At 57.0% G+C, this 13,346-nt stretch overlaps 2 protein-coding genes across 4 annotated transcripts in view; one reads left to right on the top strand and one right to left on the bottom strand.

Moving 5' to 3' along the window:
• The window catches only part of DRC1 (dynein regulatory complex subunit 1), a 39,625-nt gene extending 37,050 nt beyond the window's left edge, over positions 1-2,575 (top strand). For both annotated transcript variants that reach the window (XM_010991209.3, XM_064494671.1), the window contains exons 15-17: positions 796-939; positions 1,302-1,404; positions 2,351-2,575. In XM_010991209.3, coding sequence (XP_010989511.2) covers positions 796-939; positions 1,302-1,404; positions 2,351-2,407 — 304 coding nt within the window. In that variant the 3' untranslated portion in view covers positions 2,408-2,575. The remainder of the gene's footprint in view (positions 1-795; positions 940-1,301; positions 1,405-2,350) is intronic.
• Positions 2,576-3,748: 1,173 nt separating this feature from the next.
• OTOF (otoferlin) overlaps positions 3,749-13,346 on the bottom strand; it is an 83,060-nt gene continuing 73,462 nt past the window's right edge. For both annotated transcript variants that reach the window (XM_064494670.1, XM_031466718.2), the window contains 14 exons: positions 12,858-12,924; positions 11,885-12,021; positions 11,641-11,775; positions 11,121-11,258; positions 10,688-10,815; positions 10,411-10,581; positions 9,625-9,785; positions 8,823-8,965; positions 8,386-8,474; positions 6,888-6,986; positions 6,495-6,736; positions 6,186-6,364; positions 5,970-6,070; positions 3,749-3,992 (listed from right to left, as the gene is read on the bottom strand). In XM_064494670.1, the coding sequence (XP_064350740.1) occupies positions 3,812-3,992; positions 5,970-6,070; positions 6,186-6,364; positions 6,495-6,736; positions 6,888-6,986; positions 8,386-8,474; positions 8,823-8,965; positions 9,625-9,785; positions 10,411-10,581; positions 10,688-10,815; positions 11,121-11,258; positions 11,641-11,775; positions 11,885-12,021; positions 12,858-12,924 (1,971 nt within the window). In that variant the 3' untranslated portion in view covers positions 3,749-3,811. The remainder of the gene's footprint in view (positions 3,993-5,969; positions 6,071-6,185; positions 6,365-6,494; positions 6,737-6,887; positions 6,987-8,385; positions 8,475-8,822; positions 8,966-9,624; positions 9,786-10,410; positions 10,582-10,687; positions 10,816-11,120; positions 11,259-11,640; positions 11,776-11,884; positions 12,022-12,857; positions 12,925-13,346) is intronic.

Genomic DNA, 13,346 nt, shown 5'->3' with positions numbered 1-13,346 from the left:
CACATGCTCTGAGAGGGACACAGTCACCTCCATTTGGCATGTCACGGAGGGCTTTAGGAGGGGATGACACCAGAACCGGGTTTTCCTATGTGGACAAGGTAGGGGAAAGGGCCTTTCAGGATGTCACAGCACAGAGAAAGGCCTTGTTCAAGAATCATGACTGGAGAGAGGTGTGGCTGAAATGTCAGGGTCTGGGGAGTGGGACTGGCTTGGCTGGAGGAGCCAGGCCAGATCCTGAGAGCCTTCCCCAAAGTGCCCAAGGTCTTGACCTTCACCCTTTAATGGACCGGAGCCAGAAAATGATCTTAAGCCATGGGAATGTCATGAGTAGACCTGTGTTTTGGAAAGATCACTTTGGTGGCAGGGAGAGGGCTGATGCTGGATGCAAGGAGAGTAGTCAGAAGGTCTGTCTGGGTGGGAGGGCTCTCCTGGATTAAGGCTGTCCTAAGAGGAGGTGGGGAGCAGATGACAAACTTTGAGAGCTGTTTAGCCTGCATTTGTGGAGGAAATGGGCATAGTCATGAGCTGTAAAGCCAGTGAGGTAAACTGACTGAGAGAAAGAGGGTGGATGAAACTGCAACGACACTTTCACAAAGGTGACAATGGCGCCGGGAATCTGTAACATTGATGATAAGCAGGTGTTCTTCCTGAGAATCTCTCATAATTTGCTGAACTCGTATGGCTGAGAGGGAAGGTGACAGGTGGAAAAGCAGTACGTCTGTGAGGGGCAGGCACTGCTTGAGTACCTGGGTGATGACAGGTGGAGATGACTGTACCCATGCTCTCGACCTTCAGGGACTTTCAGGTACCAGTGAAGTTGCTGAAGGTTGTGCGCGATGACTCAAAGGACTCCGAGTACTGGAAGGCCCTGACCACGGTTATCCCTTCCACCAAGCAGAACCTCTGGGATGCCCTCTACACGGCCTTGGAGAAATACCAGTAAGTGTGCATGTTACAGCCCAGGAGGAGGAGGGAGCCGGGCAGGTTGGTGGGAGAAGGATCATGCTTGGAGCGGCCACATTTGCCACCTCCCTGTCCCATGAACTCTTAGAGAGAACAGCTGCCTTTGGCAACTCCTGTTGTGGAGGCGGAGTGAGGGGCTGGGGTGTAGTGTTGGGGGCGAGCCCTCTGGCACTGCCCTCCCTGTTCTGTTCCCGCTGCCTGGCTCCTTCAGGGCAGGAGGGCTGCTCTGCTGGGTTCCTCTTCCACCTCCAACCAGAGTAGAAATGCAGAGATTCTGGCTCCTACTTGGTAGAGGATGGAGGATCCAATGGGCCACTAACCGATTTTTCTGCCTAAAGCCTTGTCCTGACCCAGAGAGCTGAGCTGCTGGTAGAAAACCAGTGTCTGGAGCGGCAGAACACGGAGCTCCTGCAGCTGCTGCAGCAGTATCTAGACTCCAGGGTGGGTGACGGGACCCTCCAGGGAGGGTGGGCAGGGTGCTGGGGGGCAGTGGGACTGAAGCATGTATTAGGAAGTGAGGCGTCCCCTCTCTGGCCCAGCCCGAGGCGAGGGGCTCTGAGATGAGGGTTGTGGTCATGCCCCTCTGATGTCCACAGTTTTTGGCTCCAGCTGCTTGTGGGACCGCTCTTAGAGGTGGCAACAAAGCCAGGGATGACTTCAAGCTTAGAGCCCTTCCATGTGGATTCTCCTCTTTGGTCCTAACACCCAGTCTGTGAGGCAGAAAGGGCAGAAAGGATTCTCCCCTTTCACAGATAGGAGAATAAAAACTCAGAGACTCTGACTTGCCCAGAGCGAAGACTGCCAGCCAGGTGATCTGGCCTAGAACGTGAGGGAGGGGGAGGCTCCAACTGGGGCGGATATTCCCCTGCCCCCACTCATGCCTGCTCTAGTGACAGTTAAGGCAACTTCCCCATGGCCTGGCGGGAGGAGGAGTCTCACTTCCTGTTCCAGAGGGAAGAGTCCACTGGCAACACAGTTGCTGGCTCTGCTCTGCCCTGCTCGCTGCTGTGGAGCCCTTCACGTGGCATCGAGGGTCGTAACACTGGGCGGAGCACAGGTCCTCCGTCATCAACAGAGACCAGCTGCAAGCCAGGCCCTGGGGATGTGAGGCCCCGTGGGCTAGACCGGGGGCAGGGTGGGCAGGTGAAGAGGGGAGGGGAAGGTTCCAGACAGTGGGTCCGAGGGGAAGGTTAACAATGGTACCGGAGGCTTGCAAGCTGGAGCAGAAGCCAGACAAAGAGCCCCAGGGCTTGTGTTCTGAGGAAGGCAGGCTGGCGCTTTCCCAGGCAGCCAGAAACATTTGGGGAGGAAATGATTCCAGACTTTGGAGGCTGGTGAAAGGAGAGCCCTGGGGAAAATGCGATGACCTTTACCCTTTCTTCTCCAGATAAACTCTGAACTGCAAGTTCCTCCGACCCAGGTGTTCCGGGTCCCCACAAAATAGAGCCGGACCTCGAGAGGCTGTGTTTTAGGGCTGACACTGGTATGGGCGCTGGTGCCAGAGGTGGCGATCCCCCGGGCAGCTGTCTGGGCCCACTCCCTGGCTTTCCCAGAGCCGCCTTCATAGGCCCTGTCACAACAAGGTGACAAGAGGAGTTACCTGTGTCCTGCAGTCACGATTAAAGTCTTTAAAAAATTGTGTCTGAATCTCTCTAAAGAGGTCAGGTCCAGTGAGGCATGGGCCCCGGCCCCCGCCTGTGTGTCATGAGGGGACTTTGTCCCCAGCCTCAAGAGTGTGCTGTGAAAACAGGCACGTAGCTGTGGGACCAGGCCAGTGGCACGGACTCCCTGCTTGCTTTTGGGAGCAGTTGGTGTCTGTGGGTAGCAGCTAGTGCTTTTGGGTCATTTTGGGGTCTATGCCTTCAGACTGTCCCTGGGCCTGCCAGACCCTTTTGGTAAACTTTTGTGGCCCCTCTGGGCTGTGGTTTAAGGATCCTTCCGTGGGCAGCCTGGCCAGGCAGCCCTATACCTTAGACCCACCTTGAGCCCAGGGCCACAAAGTCCCCCATAGGGTTAGGGGCCCATCTTGTGCTGAGTTTGCCTGCCAGCCCTGCGCCCCCACACAAGTCCCCCCATTTGACCAATGGCAGATTTGTCAGCTCAGTGTTTGATTTCTTTTATTGAGAGAAAAATCACCACTCAAGAAAGGAAAAACAGCCAAGAGAAACCCAGCTCACGCAGGCAGGGGGCAGCACTTCAAGTACAAACTCCCAGCTGCACCCGGAGGGCTGGAGGGGCGGGCCCTCCAGGGCGAGGAGGGCATGGTGGAGGTGACCTGGTGGGGGTTTGGGGTGGGTGGCGCATGGGGTTCACGCTTACTGCTTCTGGGCCAGGCCTGCAGCACTGGGAAGCGAGGAAGACCCAGAAACTGGGCAGGGACTGGGCTTGAGCCCCCAGTGCTGAGGCTGCTGGGCAGAGTGGAGCAGCCAGGGAAGAGGCCACCCCACGGGGTTCGTGCAAAGATTCTGTCTGGGAATAGGAGGGTGATGCTTTTTGTTTGTTCATTCTTTTTAAAGCCCTAGGCACTGGCCCCTGACAGGATTCTTGGTTAATTTCATTAAAGCTTTGGTGCTCAACTGGAAGGCCAGGGGGAGGGTTTGGGGCAGCCTCCTCGTGGGCCTCTGCAGCATGGGGCAGCCCCCACCCCTCCCCACACTCCCCACCCTGCAGGCAGGGTCCGGGGGCTGGGACTGGGCCAGCAGCAGGCTAGGGTGATGAGGACAGGCAGGGAGGGGGCGTCACCAGCCCAGCCAGCAGGACCAAGGCCCCTGAGACCTGAGGCCTCCACGCCAGAGGAGGGGAGAACACGCCAGCCCAGGAGGAGCACCGCAGGGAGGCCACGGGGCCTTCACGCCCCCAAGAGCTTCTTGACCATGTAGCCGGGCAGGCTGTAGAGGAAGAGGGCCAGCATGAGCAGCCCCAGCAGCGCCAGCACGGTCTTGATGATGAGCCACTTGTAGCGCGTGCAGATGAGGTACTTGATAGACTTGAGGGGGTTGAGGAACCAGACGAAGGCTGTGTCGGGCCGGCTGGGGAGGGGGAGCCTTGGTCAGACAGGGGCACCTCCAAGACACCCCATCCCCTCAGCCCTTCTGGACCCCAAGAGGGGCCCCTTTCTGGCTGCAGTCCCCACAGTAGCGAGTGCTGCAGCGAGGATCTGAGCCCATCTCTGAGCACCAGGTTTGCGACCTACATTCCCTGTCCTCTCTCTGGGACCCTCCGGTGCCCCACCTCCTTCCAAGGCCGAGATGGCATTTCTGGCAGCTGGGCAGCTGTCACTCAACCTGCACACTCACAGCCGGCTGTCTGCTTCTTAGGAAGCTCCCCTATCGAGTAGTTACAGTGTGGTCCCATGTTGCCCCACGTTCACAGTGAGATGGCTGTTTCTCAGCCTCTCCCTCTTTCTGCTTCAGTCCCCACCAGGCCCTGCCAGGGGTCTGCGGAGCCCGGGTGGGCACACGCCCCCAGCATTGCTCTACCTTCTGCAGGGCCTCCTCGCCAAGAAGTGCCCGTGGACCTTACATTCTGTTGATCGTGTTACAAAAACAATAGGTTCTATAAAATGTCAAGATGGACGATCAAAGCACTGAATATATTTCTTCAAACTCCTGCCCAACCAACTCCTCCAGGGCTGCTCAGCGTGGGTGGGGCTGCAGAGCAGGGGTGGGGGCATGGGTGCAGGGCAGCTGGTTTCCAGTCCCAGCTGTGACAGGCAAGTTAGGCACCCCTTCAAGCCTCAGTTTCCTCACTGGTGCCACGGGGTTAACCTCTGGGGTTGGTGAAAGGGTTAAGTGAGAAAGATCATGTGAAGCTCTCAGCCCGGCCTGGCACCAAGTGGTGCACCACACGTGCTGGTTACTAAGATGTTTGAATGGGGTGGAGCTACTCACTGTCCTGCAGGGCAGAAAAGGGCTCTGGGTTGGGAGGAGGATGCTGGTAGAAACTGCTCAGGACTTGCTGGCTAATCCTAGCCAAAGCCTTTCCCCTTTCCTGTCCATAGCTCAACTTTTTCCTCTCAGTGGAATTGGGTTTGAATCTGCCTGAATGTTGCTGGAGAGGAGCTGGTGCAGTGTGAAGGACACTGGATTGGCAATTTGGAAACCTAGCCTGAGTCATAGCTCCACTCTGATTTGCCAAGTGGCTTTGGGCAAGTTACCTGTCCTCTCTGGCCTACTCTGGAAATGTGCAAGACAGTCATTGGCAGTTCTGAGTCTATGATATCATTCAAAAGCTTGAAAGTTGCTGTGTGTCGACTTATGTGTGTACTTGCGTGTGTGTGTTCCACCTGCTGCCCAGCTCACAAGCCCTAGGTCCAGGAGGAAGGGAGGAGTACCAGACCCAGGAAGATGCCGGGCTCAGGCCCCAAGAATCTTCTTGACCAGGTAGCCAGGCACAGAGTAGAGGAAAAGGGCGAGGAGGAGAAGCAGCAGCGCGAGCAGCAGCACTTTGAGGAGCAGCCAGCGATACGTGTGCCACAAGAAGTAGCGGGCAGACTTGAGGGGGTTCAAGAACCAGATGAAGCTCGTGTCAGGCCGGCTGGAGCAGCAAGAGGAGCAGAGGGAACATGGAGAAAGGACACAGAGGATAAGGGCTGGGGTGCAGCCAAGATGGGGGCTGACCCTCAGAGGAGGACAGAATTCCAGGCACCTCCCCAGCCATCAAGGCTGCCTGGGACCTCAAATCCACCACAGCAGCTGCATGCCTTTGGCACAAACTAGGAATGGCATTGAACTCAGCTGAGTGGGGCCCTCCCTGTGGGAGGTGCTGCTTCCCTGTACTGGTTGCCCATGGTCTGGTTCAGAGGGAGGTGGTGGATTTTGGGGTGGCGGGTGGAGGAGAGGAGGGAGGAGGCTCCCCTGAAATGAGGCCGTGGCCTAGGAAGGGATAGAGAGGGCAGAGATGCCTCCAGAGTGGGGGCAAGAAGACCAGAGAGTTCTGGCCTGTCCTTCCTGTTCCAGTGCCCCCAGGGAGCAGCACGGTAGGCGCCCGGCAGGCAGGGCACTCACTTGGGTTTCTCTAAGGGGTCAGGTTCATTGCGGGCCAGGCCCACTGGATTCTTCTCTGCCTCCTCAGCAGTGAGTAGATGCAACTCCGCCTCCACCTTGCCCTGCAGAGATGAACAGATTGGTTCCTGTGCCCGGGCCCGGTGCCAGGCCCTCAGCGCCCCAGCCTGGCCCAGCCCGGCCCAGCCCTGCCCACTGCCGAGCAGTGGTGGTGCCCACCGTGAGCTCAAACTCATCGTTCTCATTGCGGGCCAGGAGGGGCCACCAGCCTTTGACGCGCTTCTGCTTGAAGATGGAGACCAGGGGCACGTCCACCTCCCCTGTGGCCATCTCCATGGTGCACTGCTTGGCCGTTTTTGCGCCCCGCGGGAACCGGTTCAGGTCCAGCTCAATGGCCCCTGTAGCAACCTCAGAGTCAGCTCTGACATCCTGTCTGATTGATCCCCCCACCCGGGGTGGGCTTACCTTGTCCCTGCCCCCCTCATCTCTTGCCCGCTCCCCTCTGGTCCTGGTCCCCTAGCCCCGCACCCAGGAAATCATCGGCAGAGAAGTGGTCAGCATCCCAGATCTGCAGGGTGAGCCGCGCGGGGATCTTGTATTCGGTCTCGTCCCAGGAGAACATGGACTCCTTCTTGGAGATGACAATCTTTTCCTCGGCAGCCAAGTAGTCGAAGGGGAACAGGTAGCGCCAGTTGAAGTTGCCCTCACCGGTGAGGGAGTGGTAGTGGACGTCTGTGTCTTGCTTGTCTTCCTGCTGACCCTTCAGCCACCTGTGGGGCATTACCTGCTCCAGACCTGTCGCCACACCCGGTAAGGCCTCTCTCGACCCACAGCTCCCCTGCCCTCCCCCTACTCTCCTGCTTCCCAGGAAGGTGGGCTCACCCAGCTCAGCCCCTTCCCAGCCAGGGGCCTCTCACCCACCCCCGCACAAAAATGTCACTGGACTTCTCCCCGGTGAAGAAGTCATCATCCTCCAGGACCACCTCATCTGTATTCCACACAATGACCCGTAGCTCGTACCTGGGCAGGGAGAGAGCCTGATTAGCAGTCTGGGGGTGAGGGTTACCCCAGGGTCTTGGGGCTAAGATGGGGCTGGAGAGCAGATGGCTGGGACAAGTCCTGGGGACTTGGGGTGGGCCTGAGGCCTGGGCCAGGCTGGAGCTGAGTACGCAGGTGCGGGGAGAAGCTGAGGGAATGGGACATATGGGGATCCTGGGTAAGAGAAAGACGGTCATCCAGCCCAGCCTGGCTGTTGTGAGGAGAGCCCCAGGTAGAGGGGAGTCAGTTTGGCTGGAACACCAGGACCCAGAACACACTCCTGGACAGGGAGGCTGACTCAGGTCTCCGAGAGGCTGCCTTGGGAGGGGAGGGACTGGCTGCTGGGGGGTGGCTGAAGCGAGGCTTGGAGAGTTGGGAGCAAGATCCCCCATCTCCAGAGGCCAGAAGCTCCGCTCCAGCTGGCAGGGGACCACCATGGAATCTGGTCTTCTTTACGTTATTGTCCCCCAAAGGGATTTTCCCCAGAAGTGTGATTGTCATGATCAGTGAGGTAGTTACATTTCAACCCTTAGGAGTGAGGTGGAGTCAACCACTAAACATGGACTGGAGTGTGACTCTCCAGAGTTATGCCCTGGACTGCAAGTCCTGGTGACACAATGAGTTGGGGTGTCCCCTCGTGGCGGGCCCTGGAACAGCATATGTGGGGTCCCACCTGCTGGCTATTCCAGGCAGAATTGGCTGTGTAATTTGCAGAGCCCAGTGTAAAATGGAAGTGTTGGGCCCTTGGTTAGAAAACCATTAAGAATTTTAAGACCGCCGTCTTGAAATAAGCGTGGTGCCCTGCGCAACTTCATAGGTCTGCGCGGTTGGCCCTGATTACAGGCGTTGAGGCCAGTGCTGGCAATGATTTGATCCTGCTGCTTTACTGATGGGAAAACTGAGGGCCAGGGAGACAAACTGTCAAACAGGAGAGGCAGGTGGCTTGGCTCCTGACCCAGTGCTCTTTCTGTTCTCCCACCCACTCACCTCTGGGCACTCACCCTGCACATCTCATCAGCAGATGCTTTAAATAAAACTTGTCAGAGCTGCATGACAGCCCAGAGTGGGGATGGTCAGGGAGCAGAGCAGGCTCTCAGGGGTTCTGCGTCTTGTGGGTGTGTGCGTGTGCACGTGCGCATGGAGGGGTGGATCTGTGAGGATGAAGTCCTCATCGTCCTCACTGACCGCACAGTGGGGGTGTGGCTCCTGTCTCAGCAAAGGGGACTCGCCTTGGGTGGGCCCCACAACCTTCTTGATGAGTTGCTCTGTTCCCCCCTACAAGGCCACATGGGACTGACTAGGTGACCTGGGCCTGGAGCCTCCTGCAGAAGGGACACCATGGGGAGCAGGGAGGAAGGGGTGCTGGGTCCGAGCAGCTCACTTCTTGGGCTTCCGTGGGGAGATGTCCAGAGGTGTCCCGGGAGCTGGCATGTCCATGGGAAACATGTCCACCCATAACTCCAGGCGGCCCTGAGGAAGGAGGTCGTGGCAGGTCTTCTCACAGACTCCTCCCTGTGCTCAGCAAGGCCAGTTCTCCTCTCCCTCCCAGCCTTTGTCCTGTCAGGGCCCATTTCATCAGTTTTCATCCTGGGATGCCAGCCATTCCTATGACATCACCAATAGCCAGTTGCAATCCCAGGTCTCCACCCTAGCTGATGGAATTCTCACTCAATGCTAAGACGTAAGCGGTGAAGGGCCATGGTGTGTGTGTGCGGGGTGAATGCAGTGAACAGCATGAGGATCTGTTCTCATGGACCCAGGTTGGGACTTCCTGATCCCAAATGCTGGAGAACCTCAGCGCCCAGCCGGGGCAGTCACCTGCTCGATGCCCGGCTTGTCAGGGTTGAGCAGTGGTCGTGTCTCCACGTGTTCAGGCACCAGGCGGCAGCCCACACGGGGGATGTCTTCCCAGTGCCTCAGGGCCAACAGTGCCACGTGCTCCTCCGTGGGCTTCCTCTGACCTGTGGGTGTCGTGGGTCAGCTGTACACAGAGGCTCAGCAGAACAAGAGACCTGTGCTGGGCCAGGGACACAGGGGCAAAAAGGCCCCACCTCCAGGTTACTGTGGGGGAAACTGAGGCACAGAGGGAGACATGGCTGGCCCAAGCTCTTAGCTGCCGCACAGGCCGAGAGAGGTCTGTGTCCTTGGTTTCCTCTGCCTGGGGAATTTGACCAGAGAATCTTTCTGGGTTGTGAGGTCAGGAAGAAGAACCCAAATCCTGTCCCAGCACCTTGAAGGTGGTGGTTTCCTGGCAGAGACACCTGCCGATTTTCTGGGAAGTGCTATGGGGGCGAAGGGATGGGGAAAGCCAGTGCAACCCAGGCCCACACCCTCACTCTGCCTCCGAAGAGCTGTGTGACCTCGGGCAAGTCTTTGAAACCCTTTGGGTCTCAGTTTTCTCATCTGCAGAATGGGGAGAACCTCCCTACCCCACAGGGATGCTAAGGAGAGAAAAGGTAACAAGTGGGCACGTCTGTGTAGGGTGGCGTGGAAGGGCAGAGGCTGGGTGGAAAGAATGGGGATGCTAGGGTGATGAGCAAGGGGGCGGTCCCACCACAGGGAAGTGTGGGACCCTCCTTGGCCTCTGACATCCCCATGGTTGCATCTGGCATCCTGTTACCGTTCTCATCCTCGATCTCGGAGGGTCCCGTGAAGACACGGTTGGACACCTTCACTCTCCCAGGGGGCCCGAAGTGGGGGCCGTCCACTTTGCCCTCCTTGCAGAGGCGGGTCACGATCTGGCTGGGCTTCATGGGGTCCCGCCAGATATTGTAGCCATGTCTGTGGGAGGAAACACACAGGCTTGGTGGGAGCTCGGGGTGCAGCTGGGCCATCCCTGGGTGGCAACGGTCCTGGCCACTTCTCTTAGGTTGGCCATTGCTCCATGTCAGTAAGTGATCCCTGCCCTGTGTTCCAGGATTGGCTGAGACACTAGGGCTTCCTGCCTGGGCTTTGGCCCCACATGCTCAGTGTCCCAAGGATGAGCATCCAGTCTCCCCCAGTGCAGGCTGCACCATTCCCCCACTGTGTCCACTCCTCCGGAACTTCAAAGACTCCCTGAGGAAACTGATCATCAGAGTGGTTAAGGGGCTTGACCAGGGTCACATAGCCCATTGGTGCCACAGGCCGGCCAGATCCCCTGTGGACTCTTCCCAGCACACAGTGCTGCCCCTCTTCCTGGCCCATTTTTCTCTCCTCATCTTGCCCTCTGTCCTGGAATCCCCTGGCTCTCTGTCTTGGAATCTGTAGTCCTGGCCCCTGAAGGCTGAGCCCAGAGCCTGTAGGGGTGGAGGCCTGGCTGGGACAGAAATCATAGCATGTTTCCCTTCCCAAACCACATGGTCTGAATCTTGTTTTTAGAGTCAAGGTGCAGCAGATGCGATCTGCCCTGCCCCGTCCCACGCACGTGGAGTAGGTCTGGGAGATGCCACAGGTGGCACGATGCTTGCTGTAGAAGCGGTTCTCTAGGTCGATCTTGGTTTCCCCGATGAGGTCGTCAGTGCCTACCAGATCCCAGTCATACACGGCCACCGTCAGCATGGATTCCATGGGGAAGGAGGCCTCGATGTCAAATGACCTGGTGGGAGAGGATTGGGAGAAGGGTTGAGGGTCGGGGTGGGGTGGGAGGTAGTCTGGGCTGAGGAAGTCAGGGTGGGGTGGCGGTGGGCAGCAAGAGGCCTTACTTCCCAAAGACAGGGTTGAGCTGCTTGGAGATGTAGTTCTCCTTGTCACGGATGTCAGTCTTGCCCAGCCGGATGGCGATGTAGGGGTCGGCTTTGCCATTGATGTCTGCAGGGTGCAGGTCTGTGGCCTGGGGTGGAGGGGTGGTCCTGAGCGGGCTCCCCACACCCTCCTCATCTTCCAGTGCCCCTGCCCTTCTCCCTGATGGCCCCATGATGGTGAAGGGCAGGAGCACTGGACCAGAGACTTGTGTGACCCTAGGCAAGATGCCGACCCTCTCTGGGCCTTGGCTTCCCCCTCTATAAATGATGGGAATCAGACTAGCTGACCTCTCTGGTGCCTCCCAGTTGGAGGCTGTCAGTTTGCAGCTGCTTCAGCACCTCCGGGGCAGGAGGACTGGGGGGCTGGGGGGAGGGGATGCGAGGGAACTCTCACCCGGACCACATAGACTCGGACCAGCACGTTGATGGGATCATTGCTGGGGATGCCCTGGAACATGCCATAGGTAGGGTCATAGCCGGCTTCCCGAGACACGTCCTCTGGGAGGGGCACTTTGTACACGCAGAGGGAGCCCTGGGGCAAGGCAAGCGTGGGTCAGGGTGCAGGTTCCCATGGGCACAGGCAGGGGTGGGCACTCAAAATAGCCAAGAGCACTGAGGGTCTGCGCCCTGCTGCGGTGGGGCCTTAACCCTTCAGTTGCTGGATCACGGGGAGTCAGGGTTTCTGGAATGAGTGGCCAGGGAGGAAACTCTACGAGAGGAGGGGTGGGGAGCTGGGTTCAGGGCAGATGCTCTTTGTCAATCAGCATGGAAGTATTTTCATATTTTATCAACCAGGACAGCTGACGGTTCCACCTGGCTGTCAGCCCTGGGCCTGGGGTGGGGAGAAGAGCTTATAGGGGGCTCAAGACTCAGGGCCTGGGGCTCAGGGGCTGGGCCCGCGCTCCCTGCCTGACCTTGAACCGGCCCACGATGCGCTCCTCCTCAGTCGAGCCATCCTCGTCATCCCCCGTCTTGCCTCGCAGCAGGTTGAAAGTGTGCAGCCAGTCCTCGAAGTTGTCAAACTCTGACTCCAGCTCCTTGGGGTACACCTGAGCCAGACTGGGCCGTCAGGGGGCAAGGCCGGTCCACGGGCCTCCGTCTTGCCCCATTTGCCACCTGGTGCCCACACCCTGACAGCATCTGCTTCCAGACCCTCACCTTGAGCTCATCAATCTTGGGTTTCTTCTTCTCAGGGGCTTCAGACGCCTGACCAGGGCCCAGGCTCTGGGCTCTCTTCTTCTTCTCCTCCTTTGCAGCCCTTGCCTTCTCCTTGCCCTTCATCAGCCCCTTCAGGCCTAGCCAGAAACAGACAAGCAGATGGAGATGATCTGAGCAGGAAGGCCTGGGTTGGAGACCCAGCTCCAGTGCTTTGCTAATTTAACTTTGCAGGTCTCGGTGTGCTCATCTGGAACATGCAGACAACGCTGCCTGGCATGCCTGCCTCACACGGGGCAGGGCACCAGTATGCGGGGAATGTGCAAAGACTGTTGCGTGCCCTTTGACAGAGAGGGGCATGGAAGAAGCTTGGCTCTGGTGCCAGCTTGCTCTCCTCCCTGGCCTCAGTCTACCTGTCTTTAACATTAAGAGGATTGTTCTATATCAGCATTTCCAAACAGCATTCAGTGGAACACCAGGTGCAGGAGTTCTTGGAATGATTTAAAAGAAAGGATATGTACATATACACACACAAAATAAGTTGGGGAAATAATTTATTCTATGTCTTCCTTTTAGAGATTTATAATAGCATTTGTATACTAAAGGCACTGAGAAGTCCTGTACCCAAGGACCTGTTTAACCCATTTGACCCAAGAACTCTTTTCCCTTCAGAATACCCTTTAATAGGGTTCCATGGAAAAGGTCTAGAAATGCTGCATGGAATGAACTCTGAGGTCTCTTCCAGCTCTGATGCTCTGTGGCTCTAAGTGTCTGTCCATCATTCTGCTGAACTGATCAGAGTAAAAGCCACAGTAGATAAGGGCCTCAGCCTGCTTCCTGGTGGCCAAGGATGCCTGATATCTGCTGTTGGCTGCTGCAGCTTTAGGGACCCACAAGAAGGGGAAAGAGAAGCAGCCAGGGTGCAACAGGCAGGAGAGCTACCCATCCCGCAGAGATCCAGGGCTCCAGGGCTCACCTTCAGTGTTGTCCATCTCCTCTTTCTCCTCCAAGTCAATTCCTGAGGCCTCTTGCTGTCGAAGTTGCTGCCAAAAGATGAGATGAGGAACAGGGAAGGTGGGCTTCCTGGGGAGGAGTCTGTTAACCCCACACTGTGGTCTCAGACCAGTCTTAAATGCTTAGAAGCAGAAATTCTTTCCTACTGGGTTTCCAACCCATCATAAGCTTTGCTTAAGTGGGTTAAAAAAGTTTATGATGTGTACAATATGGCTTAACTGTACTTAGCAGTTTATGATTCTTTAAATTGTGTGTCATTGAAAAACATGTGCCCTTTAAGGTTGCTTCTTAGTGGTATTTTTTTTTTAATGTAGAAAAGTACAACTGAATAAGAAAACGTGCTTCATGTTCTCCTAGGGCAGTCTACCCAGACAATAGAAATACAAGTAAAAATAAACAAATTAAACTTAATTAAATTTATAAGTTTTTGCATAGCAAAGGAAACCATAAG

This window comes from Camelus dromedarius, chromosome 15 (genome assembly GCF_036321535.1).
Source record: "Camelus dromedarius isolate mCamDro1 chromosome 15, mCamDro1.pat, whole genome shotgun sequence".
Lineage (NCBI taxonomy): Eukaryota > Metazoa > Chordata > Mammalia > Artiodactyla > Camelidae > Camelus > Camelus dromedarius.
Note: the sequence above shows the minus strand (reverse complement) of the source record. Positions and strands in the feature narration are given on the sequence as shown.